General features: G+C 46.5%; 1 protein-coding gene across 3 annotated transcripts in view; it reads right to left on the bottom strand.

Annotated features, from left to right (window-relative positions):
* Positions 1–18,080, bottom strand: part of LOC146859096 (eosinophil peroxidase-like) — a 306,952-nt gene that overhangs the window by 243,781 nt on the left and 45,091 nt on the right. For all 3 annotated transcript variants that reach the window (XM_085649750.1, XM_085649749.1, XM_085649751.1), the window contains exons 3-4: positions 9,273–9,366; positions 1,705–1,880 (exon numbers count right to left, since the gene is read on the bottom strand). In XM_085649750.1, coding sequence (XP_085505876.1) covers positions 1,705–1,880; positions 9,273–9,366 — 270 coding nt within the window. The remainder of the gene's footprint in view (positions 1–1,704; positions 1,881–9,272; positions 9,367–18,080) is intronic.

The following is an 18,080-nucleotide window of genomic DNA, read 5'->3' as shown; positions in this document are numbered from 1 at the left end:
CTCTAAACCTTTCAAGGTTGGGAATCATATTCTCGTTAAGGTCATAGCTTTTCCTTACCTGTGGGTATTATTTGATGCTAAGTTGAGCTGGATCTCCTGGTTGAGGGCAAGATCTGTGATTAGACCATATCCACAGGTGCGGTTGCCAGCTTTGCCCAGAGTCTGGGCTTGTGGCCACCGGCTACCTTAATTAAACTTTATCAGTCTAAGTGTATCTCCAGGGTGTTATATTGAAGTGAAGTTTGGGGCCACAGGCGGGTGGATAGGATTCAAACAGCAGAAAACACATTTTTTAGTTGGATTTTGCGGGTGCTGCTAAGCACCCTGGCATTCTCAATGCATGAGGAGCTAAGTCTCAGAAACATTAGAGATCTTATAGCTTTTAGGCTGCTGCTTTGTTGGTTTAAGATATGGACTGGGGAAGGTTTACCTCTTAACAGGTCGATTTTGTTGGATTGTTTATCTTGTGACCATAAGTATAAAATCCCCTGGCTAGCGTATGTAAAGGCTACTTTAACTAGCCTAGGGAGGTTGGACATGTTTTATAATCATTTGATGTGCCCTGTGGAGAAGAAACGGCTAATGGATCTATTCTTTGCACGTGCCTCCATGCAACGTGAACAGCGGGAATTGGGAAAACCCATGGTCCAAGGTAATTTATCATGAATGTCGGTGCAGGGCATGGAAACTTATCTCTCCCAGTTATCCAACGATAGAGACAGATTTGTGGTGACTTGATTTAGGTTTAATTTGTTACGTTACCTGTTGGCTTCTTCGAGTGGCTGTGTCAGTCCAGGCACATCAAGGCCCTGTGGCTGTGACAATGTGTCTCCACAGGATACCCTGCATTTTGTATTGTTGTGTAAATATTTTAGTATTCCTGGGAAGCGTTTTCTTTGACCAATTCTGAAAGCTATGGACTTTGCCCAAGCCTGCCCGCCACTCATGTATTTACAACTACTTCCTAATGTATATGTTCTTGCCACGATTTCAGGTTTTTTGCGTGCTGCTGTAAGATCTAGGTGTTCCAGGCCGATTAATGGGGTTAGGGTCCTAAAGCTGCATTTTTCATCTTTAAAATAATGTATTCAATTTGTTTATTCTTTTTTATAGTAATAACTGAATGCATTTATTGGTTTATGTTCTTTTATGATTGTATTTACAATCGGATAAAGATTTTATGATGATGATAATGAATTGGCAATACTTAACAATCTCTTACTGGTCGTACTAAGCAGTCTGTCAGTGGTGTTTTAGAATGAACAGATCATCAGTGGTTGTATCTGATGGATACGCTTTGATGAGTCTCTCACTGGTTGCAATGGACAGTCTCTTGCCAGCTATATTGAATAATAACAGATAAACAAGGCTAAACATTCTCTTAGTGGTTATACTAAACAGTCTGTCAATGGCTGTACTGTGCCCACTTTGGTTGGTTAGAGTGACAGACTATCAGTGGGTTCATTGTGCTTCCTCCTTCTGGATGCCCTCTGAACTGTCTCTCATTGGTTGCAATGAACAATCTCCTCCTAGATGTACTGAATAATATCTGACAAGCAATAATGAACAGTTGCATTCTGGTTACACTAAACAGTCTGCCAGTGGCTGTACTGGGCCCTCCATGGTTGGTTAGACTGAGCAGCACTTTGCTAGATGCTAGTTAGTGAACAGTCACAATCCCAGGGCTATTCATCAGTCTCTTACCTGTGATATTGACTGGCCTCTGGTTGGAGTTCTCCACCCTCTCCTTCAACAACTGGAAGGTGGTCTCCATATAATCCGCTGCCCGGATATCGGTCCTGTTGCCTGCCATCGCCTGCTTGAAGAAAGCCATGATGTCTGAGGGCGAGAGGCTCCCCTGCTTCAGTTTGTTCTTTAAACTGGGGAGGAAAAATAAAATTTAGGTCTGGTCAATTTGTAGTGTCTTTAAGTTTTAGTTAAATGTGTCAATTGCCAGTGCTGCAAATAAAGACATTGATCTACACACAGATCATGAGCAGCACCGCAGCAGTGCAAGCCCCGTGGCTGAGGACTGGACCTACATGTCTTAAAATTTGGATTCACTTTTATGGTTATCAAACAAGTGAGCTTTGTAGTGCAGTTACTCTGTTCTTTGCTAGATCTGAATCTAATGAGTGTACCCCCTTTTCATTATTTTATGAAACTAACTTCTCTAGAACAATCTGTTCCTTGCATGCTGTCCCCATTAAAAAAGTTTTTCAAATTCTGAGCTTGGACAGGAGGTTCTTGCAGGCAAAATAGAAGGACAAAGTTTTATCCTAAAAATAATTTTCCAGACTAATCATGACAATCTAAAGTTCTGATGTGCGAAGAGTCTACACATTCTTAACCAGTTTACCATTAATATCACTGAGAGCCCCTGAGCCGCCCTCCAGTGATCCTCCAATGGAATCTAATATTAGGAGCAGATCATCTATGTATTGTAGTAACAGGACTATATCACCAAATAAATTTTCTACTTGGTTTCTACAGACCACCATTTGTCTCAATATCTCTCTAGTAAATTGGACTAGTCGATACTAAGGTTCACGTTGAGTGCCCTGCAAACGTGCATCTGTGCACACACAGGAGTTTATGCCTGAATCTAGATGCCAAGGTTTGCAATAATTACCACACCCACTTATTTTTGCCTGCACACATTTTTGCAGCTAAAACCTCAGTGGAATTTTGGGGGCAATAGCATCAAACCCAGAATTTGCACCCCTAGAAAAAGAAGGCAACCAAACTGAATTACTGTGATATCCTAACATCATGTCAGAAGCTATCAATTCCATGGGGTTTGGTTGTTACCAAGTGTGATGTTGTTGCATCATTCTAATTTCCACAGAATGAGGGATAACGTGGTAATGATGCATAATTGGCCCTTCTCTGAAGTTTGTAAACTCAGAATTGGAGGGTTTTTGCAGGCAAAAATTCCACTAGATTTTACTAGGGAAAAATTGTGTGGTGAATTACAGTAAAACTCAAAATATAAATTTGGCGCAAAGTGCCCATTCGTAATGAGGGCCTGTTGCGGGGACTCTGCTCATGCACAGAACTATGCACAGGAAACCAGGACCTCAGTGAATTGTGGTGTACCAAAAAACTCACCTCAGTACCCAGAACCCCTATCCGACTAGCATCAGTGTCTTATTCGTTCTCCATATCATTTCGAGGCTACCAATGATTAGACGACCCAGAACAAGCGACTTAGAGTACTCTCAGGCATGGTGGGAATCAGAAACACCTTTTCGTTATTATTCTCATATCAGTCCACAACAAGAGTAATCAAAAACACGGAAAGGTTTAAAATGTTTCTTTTTAACTACGTGCTCTAAGGTGCAGTACTTTGGCTAACATAAGCAGACAAATGATTAAAAACAAAACCATCAGCATTGTTACAATACCATAGAAAATGAAGGGAGGAATCATATTAAAAATGATAGTGGAAACAGGTCCTATAATACCTTGTGAACCACCCTCCCTTCGCTAGTAAACTAGTTTTATAAACTAATAGAAGGTCTCTAGGTTTGAATGGGGAACCCCATACCTCATAGATCAGCTTATGTGAATCACATCACAGGATCAGCTCTGCTCTCTTTGTCTGGAAAGGTTTTCTCCAAGTGTCTGATTCATGCATGCAAATGCAATATTAAAGGCACCCGAGTTTCAGATATTTGCAGCTGTGTGCTTGTTGTGTCTAGAGCGTGGGCCGATCAACCTGAGCTCAACAGCATACATTGTTATTTGACCTTGACAGCTTCTGCACACAGTGTTCAGACTAAGGTCACGGGGCATGTCTAGGGATGTGAACAACAGACCGTTCTCATGTGAAGAAAAAGCATGCAAGCAGTTTAACTTGTAATAACAGCTACCTGTAGTGTCGTGTGCAAAATGGCGTTTAACTTCTAAAACGCTTATACTAACATAGCAATGTGTGCACATAAAACCCTGTCTCCACCACAGGCCAAAGGAGGACCTGTCATGAAATGGGTGTTAAGTTACTAAATCCTACAAAGTTGGAAGGCTGGCCTCAGGGAAAAAATTTCCCGGCGTAGGTGTGAGGAATGAGGTGTGGAGTTAGTGGTTAGGGTATCGAGATCTGAAGTAAAGTAGGGGTGGCATGCTTCACCCGCAGAGAGAGACGAGGCACAACACACATGGGAAGGGCAGGGTAGGCTAAGCTACCCTGCGTACACAGAGCAAACATAGGACCTGATGTAGAGTTTGAAGGCAGTTTACTCCATCACAAACGCGACGGATAGCCCATCCACCTTTTTATAAGTACCATAGGATATAAAGCACTTGTAATAAGGCGGACGGGATATCCATCATCTTTGTGCAGAGTAATCTGTCCCCTAAACTATATCAGGCCCATAGTATCACCAGCAGCAATGAATGCTTCACCATCGGAGAGAGGAGAGTTGTGACACACAAGGGCAGGGTAGGCTAAGCAACCCCACATACACAGAACAGACATAGTATCACCAGCAGCAATGAATGCTTCACCATCGGAGAGAGAAGAGGTGTGACACACAAGGGCAGGGTAGACTAAGCCACACCACATACACAGAACAGACATAGCATCAACAGCAGCAATCAATACTTCACCGTCAGAGAGAGGAGAGGTGTGACACACATGGAGGGTAGACTAAGCCACCCCACATACACAGAACAGACATAGTATCAACAGCAGCAATGAATGCGTCACCGTCGGAGGGAGGAGAGGTGTAACACACATGGATGCTAGACTAAACTACCCCAGATTCACCAAACAGACATAGTATCACCAGGAGCAATGAATGCTTCACCGTCGGAGAGAGGAGAGGTGTGACACACAAGGGCAGGGTAGACTAAGCCACCCCACATACACAGAACAGCCATAGTATCACCAGCAGCATTGAATGCTTCACTGTCGGAAAGAGGAGCGGTGTGACACACAAGGGCAGGGTAGACTAAGCCACCCCACATACACAGAACAGACATAGTATCAACAGCGGTGGTGCACGCTTCACCAGAAGATACCATTGAGCCTAAGAAGAAGTGGAGCTCGATAAGAGGTGGCGGATCTTAACCAGGGCATGTAGAGTGAACATCTTGGATTTATGGGAATTCCGATGGAGGAATGATAGATTCAGCCGTGATGGAAGATACAAAGGGCTAAGTAAGAATTCGGGCAATTATGATTGCTCTAAAAGGGCACGTCAGAGTTCAGAGTCTTAACAATGATAGAATTTCTGGTGGTGATCTATGGTGATTCTCTCTTCACTTTAACAGTGATGGCAGCTGTAAAGGGATGAGTTGAGCGCTCCCCTTTTGGTTTTAGCCCGTTTTTGTCTGAAATTTGTGCTTGTTCTCTTTCTGTGCCCAAGATCGTTTTCCTACTGTTTTTCCCCCGTTTTGACCTGAATTGTTGCCTGTTTTTTTTCTGTGCCGTTTTCTCTTCGTGTTTTGACCTGAATTGTTGCCTGTTTTTTCTGTGCCGTTTTCTCTTCGTGTTTTGACCTGTATTATTGCCTGTTTTTTCTGTGCCATTTCCTCTTCGTGTTTTTGACCTCCATTGTGCCTGTCTCCTTCCTGCTTGCCCGCCTACCTCGCCGCCCTCCGCTGTCCCTCCCCGCTCCCGCTTCCCGCCACCGCCATTAGCCCCGCCCCTTTTTCTTCTGTACCCTCCCCGCTCCCGCCTCCCAGCTGCTCCGCCCACCTGCGCACTTCGCCTTAAATGGCGACCGTGCGAACGCGCAGCGGTCTCGCGCAGCGGGCGCGCCGCCTGAGCGCCGAAGGTGCGCCAAAGGTAAGCCCGTCTACGCCCGTCCGCGCCTGGACCGCGCCCAGTGCCAGGACCCCTGGCCCCCGAAGAGCCCGACCGACCCGCCTGACGTACTCCGCCGCCACCCTCACCGCACTCAACACCGGCCGTCTCCCAGAATGCCACCTAGCCGCTCCACGAGGTACCCACGGACCTTTCAGCTGCCACGCCTGCAAGTTCTCCTGCATCCGGACCAGCCTCACACCAGCACCCGCCAAGACGAACACCAGCAGCACCCACCTCAAGTGCATCCTGCTCAACACCCGCTCCGTCCACAGACATGCCATCGAACTCTGGAACCTTCTAGACGCCACAGCCCCGGACGTTGCCTTCCTCATGGAGACCTGGATGAACGCCTCTTCAGCTCCCGACATCGCCATCGCTATCCCAGAGGGCTACAAGATCGTCCGGAGGGACTGAAACGCCAACCAGATGGGAGGAGGCATCGCCATCGTCCACAGGAGCACCATCCGTCTCACGACCAGCACCGACAACACCCTGACCAGCGCCGAACACCTGCATTTCCAGATCCACACCAACCCGAACACCACCCTCAGAGGCACCCTGATCTACCGACCCCCTGGACCACGCACGCAATTCAGCGAGGACATCGCCGACTTCGTCAGCCCGCATGCCCTCCCCTCCGCCGACTACATCCTCCTGGGAGACCTCAACTTCCATCTGGAGAACAACAACGACCGCAACACCAGCACCTGCTCGACAACCTCGCCAACCTGGGACTCTAGCAACTGGTGTCCACCCCCACCCACCTCGCCGGACACACACTCGACGCAGTCTTCTCTTCCAGCACAGACATCAACTTCAGCCACGCCACAGAGCTTCAATGGACGGACCACAGCTGCGTCCACTTCACCTTCAAGAGAACGACGTCCCACCACCACCAGAAACAGGCCGCCCGCAGAAGCTGGAACAAGATCACAGCAGACCAGCTCGCCACCTCCCTGAGCCAGCACCCTCCTGCCAGCTCAGCAAACCCCAGCCAGGCCGCAGACAACCTCACGAAGTGGATCAACAACTGCGCGGACGAACTCGCCCCACTGAGACCCCGCCCAGCAGACCCGGCAGCAAGAAGGCCCCATGGTTCACCGACGAACTCAAGAGCTCCAAGAAGTACTGCCGAGCCCTCGAGAAAGTCTGGAGAAGGGAACCGACACCGGACAACAGGACCTCCTTCAAACTTGCCACCCGGAAACACCACCAGCTGATCCGCGCCGCCAAGAAAACAGCTTTCAAGGACCGGTTGGACAACAACGCACACAACTGCAAGGAACTCTTCAACATCGTGAAAGAGCTTTCCAACCCCAGCGCAGGAAACAACGACATCACCCCATCGCAAGACCTCTGCAACTCCCTCGCTTCATACTTCCACAACAAGATCGCCGACATACACAACAGCTTCAACAACCAACCAACGCACACCATGACCGAACAACCACCCCCCACCACCACCCTCCACGCCTGGACCCCGATCAGCACCGAAGACACCATCCGCACGATGAACTCCATCCACTCCGGATCACCGACCGACCCCTGCCCTCACCACGTCTTCAACAAGGCCGACGCTGTCATCGCACCCCACCTGCGAGACATCATCAACACATCCTTCGACACCGCCACCTTCCCCGAGAGCTGGAAGCACGCCGAACTCAGTGCTCTTCTCAAGAAACCCACAGCGGACCCCACCGAACTCAAGAATTACCGCCCCATCTCGCTCCTCCCGTTTCCAGCCAAAGTCATCGAGAAGACCGTCAACAAGCAGATGGCCGCCTTCCTCGAGACGAACGGATCCCTCGACCCCTCACAGTCCGGCTTCCGAGCCAACCACAGCACCGAGACCGCCCTCATCGCCGCCACCGATGACATCCGAGCCCTGATGGACAATGGAGAAACAGCGGCCCTCATCCTCCTAGACCTCTCCGCGGCATTCGACACGGTCTGCCACCGCACCCTAGTACGGCGCCTCAGCAACATCGGCATCCAGGACAAGGCGCTGGAATGGATCATCTCCTTCCTCGACGGAAGAACACAGAGAGTCCACCTACCACCGTACAAGTCAGAGGCCTCCGAAGTCATCTGCGGCGTCCCCCAAGGATCATCTCTGAGCCCCACCCTCTTCAACGTCTACATGAGCCCCCTCGCGGCCATCGTACGCAAACACAACCTCAGCATAATCTCCTACGCCGACGACACCCAGCTGATCCTCTCCCTGACCAACGACCCCGCCGCCGCCAGAGCCAACCTGCACGAAGGGATGAAAGAGGTAGCCGAGTGGATGACGACCAGCCGCCTGAAACTGAACTCGGACAAGACGGAGGTCCTCATCCTGGGCTCCTCACCCTCCGCCTGGGACGACTCCTGGTGGCCTCCCGCCCTGGGCACCGCACCCAAACCGACAGACCATGCACGAAACCTGGGCGTCATCCTGGACTCCTCCCTCTCCATGACCAGGCAAGTCAACAACGTCTCCTCGGCGTGCTTCAACATCCTTCGCATGCTACGGAAGATCTTCTGGTGGATCCCCACCGAGACCAGGAAGACCGTCACCCAGGCCCTCGTCACCAGCCGACTGGACTACGGCAACGCCCTCTACGCCGGTACCACCGCCAAGCTCCAGAAGAGACTCCAGCGGATCCAGAACGCCTCAGCCAGACTCATCCTCGACATCCCACGAACCAGTCACATCTCCGGACATCTGAAAGACCTTCACTGGCTCCCCGTCAACAAAAGAATCACCTTCCGCCTCCTCACCCACGCACACAAAGCCCTACACGACCAAGGCCCGAGCTACCTCAACAGCCGAGTCAACTTCTACGCTCCCAAACGCCACCTCCGATCAGCCAACCACGCCCTCGCCACCGTCCCCCGCATCCGAAGAGCGACTACAGGAGGAAGGTCCTTCTCCTACCTGGCCGCCAAGACCTGGAACTCCCTCCCGACCGACCTGCGCCTGACCCAAGACCACCTCTCCTTCAGGAAGAAGCTGAAGACCTGGCTGTTCGAGCAGTAGCGGCACCCCCCCCCCCCCAGCGCCTTGAGACCCTACGGGTATGTAGCGCGCTTTATAAGTGTCAATGATTGATTGTCAATGATTGATGAGTTGAGAGGTTAAAGGCCAGAAAACGGTAGTTGCCTATTTTGAAGGGGCAGGTTCTAAAACATTTTATGATGGCAGATAAGAGCATCGTGGGTAGTGGTGGCAGCTCTGAATGTGCAGGTCCAAGAAGGTCAGGGACCAGAAGAAAGGAAGTGATGAGAGCTTTGATGGAGACAGATTGAGGTTCAGAAGTTGAATAAAGAATCCTGAAGGGACATGTCAGACATCGGATTCAGACAGGCATTCTGCGCCTGATGGCGGTGGTTTTATATCTCCCTGTTATTCCCAAACTTGAGGAGGAATTTTCCTATAGATATGACTCAGTAATGCCCAAACCTTCAGACTCACTTTTGGTGCGTGTTATTGTAGGCGGCATCCACCAGGTTCTTGGCTTCTTCAGCACACCTGAGAATGAAGGGAGTCTCCACCTCTTCCTGTCCATCTGCAAAGATGAAATTCAGATTAAAACACAGTGGTGCCATTTACAAAAAAGAGACTACAGTCTGACCCTTATCTGCAAGTGCTGCTGTGAAACTAACAATACCTACTTGAATTCAGCCTGTGCAAAGAAAAAACAAACTACAGCCTTTTAATCCGTCCCGTGTATCATGGTATTTTCAGGAGAAAATATTGTCAAGAGGTTTTCTGACAGAGTTGCTGAGGAATTCTGTACACAAAAGTGTAGAAAGAATTTGAGGGAGTAAACCTGTCCTAAATGTAGCCATAGTTCCTTGAAGCATGAACATTTTGAAATCAAGAAGCGAGAAAGGACAGGGTAGGAAAGAGTGAAATAAAGAGACAAAGCAAAGCCAGATGATGAAGAGAAAAGGAGAAAGAAGGAAATCGACGGTGTGGAAACGGGGAAAGGTAAAAAATACTTTAGGAAAAAAAGACAGATGAGAAGAAGGCAAAGCTATATGGGGACTATGGGAAAAAGATGAAAGAAAACAGCAACAAAGGGAAAATGAGATAGACAGCAGATTTGTAACTAAAAATAAACGTTGCTGATTCTTGTTACTAGAGACATCTCCAATCGGAAATGAAACCTTTCTGTAGCAGGTTGCAGTATCTTAGGTAGCTACTAGTCAATCAATCAGGGGTTTGTTAAAGCGCGACTACTCACCTGTAAGGGTCTCAAGGCGCTAGGGGTGGGGGGTGTTGGGGGGTTTGCAGGTTCCATTCCATCAAGGAGGGGGTCTGTCGAAGAGCCAGGTTTTGAGGTTTCTTGCGAAGATGGGGAGCGATGTTGTCTGTCTGAGGTGGAGTGGAAGGGCGTTCCATGCTTTGGCCGCGAGGAAGGAGAAGGAGCGGCCTCCCGATCTGGTCTTTCTGGTGCGGGGGACCACGGCGTAGGAGAGCTGGGCTGATCGTAGGGTCGTTTGGGGTGCGTGTAATATGAGTCGGCTGGTCAGGTATGCTGATCCAGTGCCCTGGAGGGCCTTGTGTGCGTGGGTGAGTATCTTTTTTTGCAAACAGAATTTTATTGTTTTGTAATATATCAACCAGTGGTATCACAAATACATTGTTGTTTAGGCAATCTAATTCCAAGTACAGTTAGTTACAAAGTTATACACCATTCTCAGGTTGGCATTTCACATGAGGGTGTTGTTCCTGTGTCAGTTTAAGAAAGAAAAGAAATCAATGGTACAGCAAGAATGGCCTAGAGTCTCCAGGTCTATAGCATTCAGTACCTTATGAAGTTGGTAGTCACCATCACATTGTTCTGCTCCTCAGTTAACTTCTTAACAAACCAAGAGAGGACACCCCCCCCGCAAAAAAAAGGTCCACCCTCCCCTCCCCCCAGGCATGCCGCTTATTCACCAGATATCTCGCATTATAATGCTGATCAGATCAACACCGCGCCAGGCTCTTTAAGCTCGGTGCTGCAGTTCCACCACGGGGTTCCGCAGACCAGGAGCACCACTTGGCAGTCGGCGCTCACGAGCAGTAGTCCGGGTCACCCAGTAAAACACTTTCTCAGTCACCCACATCAGGGCCCTCGTCGTCAGGGGGTACGTCGTTGTCTTCGCTCAGCTGTTTCAGTATCTCCACTAATGCCACCCATGCCCTTGCTGCTTCCAGTGCCTTTTCGCTCCCAGTTCTCTGGGCCATCTGTAGTCTAAAGATCCCTTCACAGTCAGACCATTCTATAAGTTCCCTCGTCCATCGCAGTACATTAGGGGCATGCTTCGCCTTCCAGTGGCTAGTAAGTTCCCTTTTGGTCAACACCAACTCCAAGTCTATAAACCTGCTAGTGACCTTGTTCCTGGCAGTGTGGGAGAACCAGTATAGGAGGCAGCACTCTGGTGTCAACACTATGTCGTGCTCCGTCGCGTCCGCCAATCTAGTCATCACCTCTCTCCGGAACCTCCCCAGATGCAGGCAATCCCAAAACATGTGTAAAAACCCTGCACCTTGGGCAAGCGGACTGTGCCCCAAAAAACTCAGCAATCTTACGAGGAGTAAGGTACGCTCTGTGAAGTACAAAGAAGTGAATTTGCTGAAAACGCGCATTCCTATAGCTTTCCCAGGCTCTCTCCACTAGATCCTCCCATTGTTTCTCAGCTATAGGCCCACCCAAGTCTGCCTCCCATTTCAGACACAGGGCTGTCAGGAGTGGTTGCGTCTCCTGAGTGAAGGCAAGTGACCGCTTTAATTGTGCCAGCGGCCATTACTATATACTGATAACCCAGGGAGATCTGAGGTTCCGCCAATTCCTCCCGCCAATTCTTTCCGATAGCTGCCGCCAGGGCAGCATGTAGAAGGAAGTCTCCTCGTGGGAGGTCGTATTGTTCCAATAGATCATTCAAAGGGAGCAGGGTATTATCTGCATATAAATCTCCGATAGTAGTGATCCCCGCCTCTCCCCATGCCCGTAGTGTATGCCAGTCCCCACCGTGGGGTAGTGCCTCGCAGACCAGTATCGGAATCTCTGGAGCATAGGGGTATTTTATCTGCTCCCGACCACAGGACTGATTCCAACACAGCTCTTAGGTCCGAGGGAGCCGCCCTATCCCCCAGGGGGAGGCGCAGTAATGGAGCAGGTAAAACAAAATGATGTATACCTCCTCTAATTTGTATGAAATTAATTATGTATTCATTCTAATATTAATTAAAATAACATGTTTGCAGTGGAAGTATTATTAATCAACCTTAACATCTTGATAAACATAAATACACGTGGGACTAAAATTGCTATTTGCATGGCAGAACAATTAATTAATTAACCATGGAAAGCAAACTAACCTTAGATTGTGGTAAGATAGTAAAATTGCATGATTTATGTTGCTTTGTGATCGTTTGTGCTTTAAAGTTATTGAGTGGTAAGTATTATTGCTTTAAATGTTGATACAGCTAGGAAAATACTAATATATATTGGGATTAGTATGGGTCTGAACATCAGAACTTTCATTTCTATATTTTAATTGCTGTTATGTCTATTTCTGCTTAAGTTGGCATTCGGGCCTACTAGGCCGCAGTACCCAAGATGGCGTTCTCTGAAGCAGATGCTACCATGTGCACGTGATGATTTCTGCGCATGCCAAGATGGCTCTTGAAATCACGAGGTAGCTTGAACTCCTGACATCGTGTTCCCTGCCAAGGCCGAAAGTCGGGAACTTGTCCGCCAGCCAAAGGATGACCAAATGAAAGTCAAGGAAGAGACAAAGAGAGGACCTATCAGTGGGACCCTTTTACCTTGGGAAAAAGATACAGCTACTGTTTCCCCGCATGGGAACGGAACAGAAAATATCGATTTGAAAACTTTGTGAAAAGTCACTAGGAAGAACCAGTTTGCACTGGGAAAATTCAATAAACTACAGATAACCCGGAAATGTCCAATCAGAACATTTGGTCTGCCCCAAAAGTTGCTATTCTAACAGGAAGTAAGGCAGAAAAGGTATAAAACCTATCATCAATCATTACGTAGAGAGAAGAGCTGGAGTTGGAAGGGTTGGTTGCAGCAGCGTTTTTTCGTCAGTTCGTTCATGGAGTGTTGGTTGTGGCTGCATATATCTTTGGTTTATACCTTTGCGTTTCCTAAATTCTATGCTATCAGTCTGAGTGTGGAATTGGTCCATGCTGCGGATTAATGATCGGACTTTGCTGAAATTCTGAACTTTACTACGCTGTATCCTGTATTTCGCATGCCGGTTTGATACTTTGGTGAGAATTGGACTGCTTGTTTGAGGAAGTCTTTATTTGAGAATGCAGATAACTCCCTGTTTGACCTGAACCTTTCATCATTTCTAAATTGGTAATGATTCAATGTACTTTTCTGAAAAGCTATGTCTAAAGTAATTTCTGAATGTTCATAATTTTCTCTTTAATAAATTTAATGATCAATTAACGAGCTCTAGAAAATAAATGACAATTCAAGAGTTTAAATTTCTGCTAAGATAAACAAAATTGAAATAATGAGAAATTAGTTTTTGGTTCTTAAAATAATACAGAAAATATCAAATGTTTTCCTAGGCTTTAATTGTGTTTTAGCTGGTTCTAATTCACCATCAACCAGTCCAACTAGTTGGTCCATCGACCAAATAGTGGAGTGCCTTGATGTTAAAGTCAGGATTCTGAAGCTGTATATAGAATGTGTATATAATGTAAAAGCAAATTAATCCTGAAAGGTAATAAGGTACCCACATGTCCAGCAGCCTTTCTCCTATGTACAGATTCGGGTGTGGTTGTGTGAAGGTAATGAGTGTTGGTGTTATGGGCCCCACCAATGAATGAGTGTATAAATGGGATGTTGTGATTAAGGATCTGTGACATAAGGAGAATATGTCAATTTTGTCCTTCCCGCTGGATCAGTTTTCTTGGTAGCACATTGATGGTTATTATTGTATTGGTTTGGTGATTATCGATTTATGTTTAACACTTTATGTTGAGTATTGTTTATGTTAAGTGTAGTTGGAAAATTTGAAGCTTCCGGGAAGTAGGAAGTGGATTCATGTGGCAAGAGAAGTCACATGGAATTGAACATTGTCTGGTTTCAAGAACTGTGATAACACGGAATTGTGTTATGTCAGGGAAATCTCTGTATAAATGTGTGTGAGTGGAATAGTAATAGGTTCTCTTGTGAAACTCTAGCCTTAATTCTCAGGAGAATTGTACCACCTCTGTTTTATCCCCAGAGAAACAGGTTTGTCTTTTGCTAGAAGGGTAAAGTAGAGGGAAGTGCTACTTTATCGGCGAAACAGGAATATTCTATGGTAGGGTAGAGGTAAGCACTGCCTACTGGAAAGACAGAATTCTTGTGTAAATGAACAAAGCTATCTCTTTGGTTTAGTAAAACAGGCAATGGAGATGTTTTATGTTGTTACTAACAGATTTTGATTAGAGAAAACGCAAGAAAAGTTTGCCGATGAAACTTTTGTAAAGGAGGGGTCAGCAAGAGCAGGAGTAGTGGGAAAAGCTGACGCCAAAAAGACCGCGCTGGGATTGGTCAGCTGTAGAAAGACGAAGCTTTTACTGATTGGTGCGTTAGTGTGAGATGCGCTAGGATTAGAGAATTACCAGAGTGACATAGACGCTCCGGATTGGTGCGATAGTGTGAGTCGCGCTGGGATTGGAGAATTACAAGAGTGAAATAGATGTTCCGGATTGGTGCATTAGTGTGAATCGCGCTAGGATTGGTCAGAATACGGAGAAGCCGTAGAGAGGTGATTTGCGAAGCTTAGTTGATTAAGAACTTTTGAAAATAAAAATGATGTACTACGATCCACCTGAGAAAGAGAAAAGGTCATGGTTTGGAAAAATTAAAGACCTAGTTAAGAAGGCTAAGCCATTGTAACTAGGGAAGGACAGATACTTCCTCCACCGAAAACGCATGCATCATTTATGGTGGCGAAATATGGTTATCATACATGTATTTGGTTAGAGAATTTGGCAAAGTATACTAAAGATGATGGAGTATTAGCCTTGCCGGAAAATGGTTCATTTAGTCTGGCCGTACTATGAAATTTGAGAGATAGAATGATGAGATTGGAAACAAAACCCAGACCTACCCAATTTGAGGCTTTGACTGAATGGGAAGAAGAGATGTATGAAAGAGAAAGACATCTGAGTGGGAGAAGGTTTAATTATATATTTGGTAGACATTGTGGTCAAGAAAGTCATGACGACAGAATGCGAAGATGGCGAAATGCGAGCATGACTGATGGTATGTTTCCTCTGAGAGGAACTGGAGATGCAAGTGGTAGAAAATGTACAGAAAAGAGAAATAACACAGAGTCAGAAAGTCACAGATATGGAGTGAGTGAATCAGAGGATGAAGTGCTGGAGGACATGTTTTATAAAAAGCCCCTTCCATATCAGCAAAATTCTACGTTGGTGACGCCAAGTGCCCCACCACAGGAGACTGTAACGAATAAAAAATGTGAGCAAATGCCGAGTAATTTTGGGAAAAATAATCAATTTAAAGATTTAGAAATGTCACAGACAGTAAGAACTGAAAATGAAAAATCTGCGGAATTAGCTAGAACTACCCTGGAATTAACTGAAAAGATTAGAGAATTAACAAAGAATATGGAAGCAGTAACTGTGCTTTTAACTATAGGACCAGTGATACCTGTTTTTGATAAACAAAAAGATAATGAGCATTGCTTGACAGTTCCATATAATGGCGGTATACAAAAGGAAAAAGAAAGGAGTAGTTTAGGAGAAAATGAGTGGAAGGTTGTTGCAGGAATATCAGGATTAAGTACCCCTGAAAATGTAACTATAAATCAAAGTCCAGCAAGTAAAACGCATATGGCAGCAGAATCAGCAATGGAAACCCCAGAGGGAATGGCAGATAAAATGAGAATGGTGACAACCATTGTAGGACCAACATCTGAAGAATTAAGTGATTGGCTGAGAAGTTTACAGAAAAAGGATACAGCACCACAACCTTTAGATGTGGCAAAGTTAAAAGTGACTTTAGAAGAGTTAATTGTAGGAACAATTCCAACTGAGAAATTAAAACCATACCAAGATGAGGAATTAATGTTTTTGTGTAAAAGCATAACTTGGAGAGCGAGGACTTTGCATGAAAAGTTAGAAGAGACAGCAAGTGAAATGGGAATAGATTTTGAAAAAATAAGGTCATTACAGAAGCCATACAGGGTAGACTTTTCTGAAAAAGATATTGAAAACTTGAATACTGCAGGGAGATTGACTCAAATTAAAGAATTGCATAGTTAAGAAAAAAATGGGGTGATGTGGATCGATGGAAAAGTAGATGGTTTAGAAGGAGAGAGGAGACTACAGACAATGCCTCTCTAGCTTTCCCAATGAGAGAAAAAGAGCCAGCGGTAACAGAATGTCCCATGAGAGAAATTCCTGGAGGAGGATATGTACATGTGATTTTCCGAGGTTGAGAGAAAAACTAGTTGAATGGTACAGACAGGTAGATAGTTTTGTCAAACTTTCAAAAGTGTTGTGGAGAGATCTGAATGGTCTTTTTGATATAATTGTGCCTGCAGATTTATGGGCAGAATGTAAGATTACAATAGATTGGCCAACACAAGAGTATCCTAGGGATCCTAAGACGGGAGCCCCAGATCCAGAATTAATGAAAAAATATGATCAGGTAATTACTTTTTTGAAAAATAAAGGGGCATATTATCAGGCATGGCATTAAGATTATTGCCGCTTTAGCGGCAGAAAACTGCCGCTAAAGCGGCGATAATGGGCTTGATAATATGCCCGTGAGAATTCCAATAGAAGCCCATGTTGACACCAGAACATGGGCTTCTATTGGAATTCTCAAGGGCATATTATCAAGCCCATTATCGCCGCTTTAGCGGCAGTTTTCTGCCGCTAAAGCGGCGATAATTTTTTTTTTCTTTTTTTTTTTTTGAAAAACCTTTATTGATATTTCAATCAATTACACGTATGGGCCTACAACCCCCGGGGCCGGCCGCTAAACAGTCAGAATAACAGAAAGCAATTATATCACAGTCAGCACCTCGGGGAGCAGAATCTCGATGCGAGCATACTCTCAGTCTCTGAACAGCCCAAGTAGGAGACCAGGATAATAAAGGTTTACATTTTATAATAGAAGAGGATGGAAGGATCAGGTGCCAAACAGTTTCCCAGCAGCGAAAAAAGGCAGGCAGAATGATGAACGTAAACAATAAACAGCAGTCTATCTAAGCAATGGCGCTGAAACAGGAAGTTCAGGATGTGGAAAAATATCACGGCCATTTGCGCCTGCAACCCCCTGCCCTAAGACCCAGGAAACACCACGGAGATTATGGCACTCAGGAAACAGCAGTGATTAACAACAAAGGAGTTCTACCAGGCTGATCCCAGAAAAAGACAAAGAAGAATAAGAGAAGAAAAGGAGGCCATGGAAAAAAAAGGGTTTAAAGACTAAAGAATCCCCTCCCCCAACCCCCCACCCTGCACCTCTGCAGATGAGTACGGCCCCCCCCCCCAGCAGTGTGCCTGTCGCCCCGGAACCAGACCCGAAATATAGAAGAAACAGAGAAAAAGGAGTAGGAAAAGAGCCCCCACCAGACGGGGGGGTAGAGAGAGTATTAATAAACTGGAGGAGGGCCTGCAAAACATGCCCCCGGCTTCTCCCTCCCGCACCATATATTTCCCGCAAAGCATACAATAAACAACACAAAATCGACCCTGTCAAAGAAAAGTAAGGAGCATTACGCACTTAGTACACTAACCGTTATGCCGTGAGAGCACGCAACTCCCGAGCCCGCCCGCCTATTAGATGACCACCTCTGAAGGATCAGCCTTATCCTTGGCCACTCTTTGCAAACCTACCCATGCATACCCATCGACCCAGTGCCATGTCCAATGTTACAAGGAAGAGAAGCGGCCAATAAAGATCAGGAAGCGACACACACAGGTAGGGTAGAAGGCTCTGAAGATCGACACAGTCAGCTCTATGGAGGGTCGTCTTTCCCAGTGCTGCCCCAGGATTTACACTGCACACCAGGTCCAGGAAGGCGGAATCAGCCAGAGCAGGCGGCCGTTGCTTGGATATTGCCTGAGTCGCCGGAGGCCGCGCACGGGACAAGGCCACCACCCCCCACTCAGGTCCAAAACCTCCGGAACAGACCAGATCCACAGCCAGCTGATCGCACGTTAGTATACTGTCCGGAGTGTCCAGGTGTGCACTATTCACAGGGGCGGCCACGACACTGTCCT

This window comes from Triturus cristatus, chromosome 3_2, assembly GCF_964204655.1.
Source record: "Triturus cristatus chromosome 3_2, aTriCri1.1, whole genome shotgun sequence".
NCBI lineage: Eukaryota > Metazoa > Chordata > Amphibia > Caudata > Salamandridae > Triturus > Triturus cristatus.
Note: the sequence above shows the minus strand (reverse complement) of the source record. Positions and strands in the feature narration are given on the sequence as shown.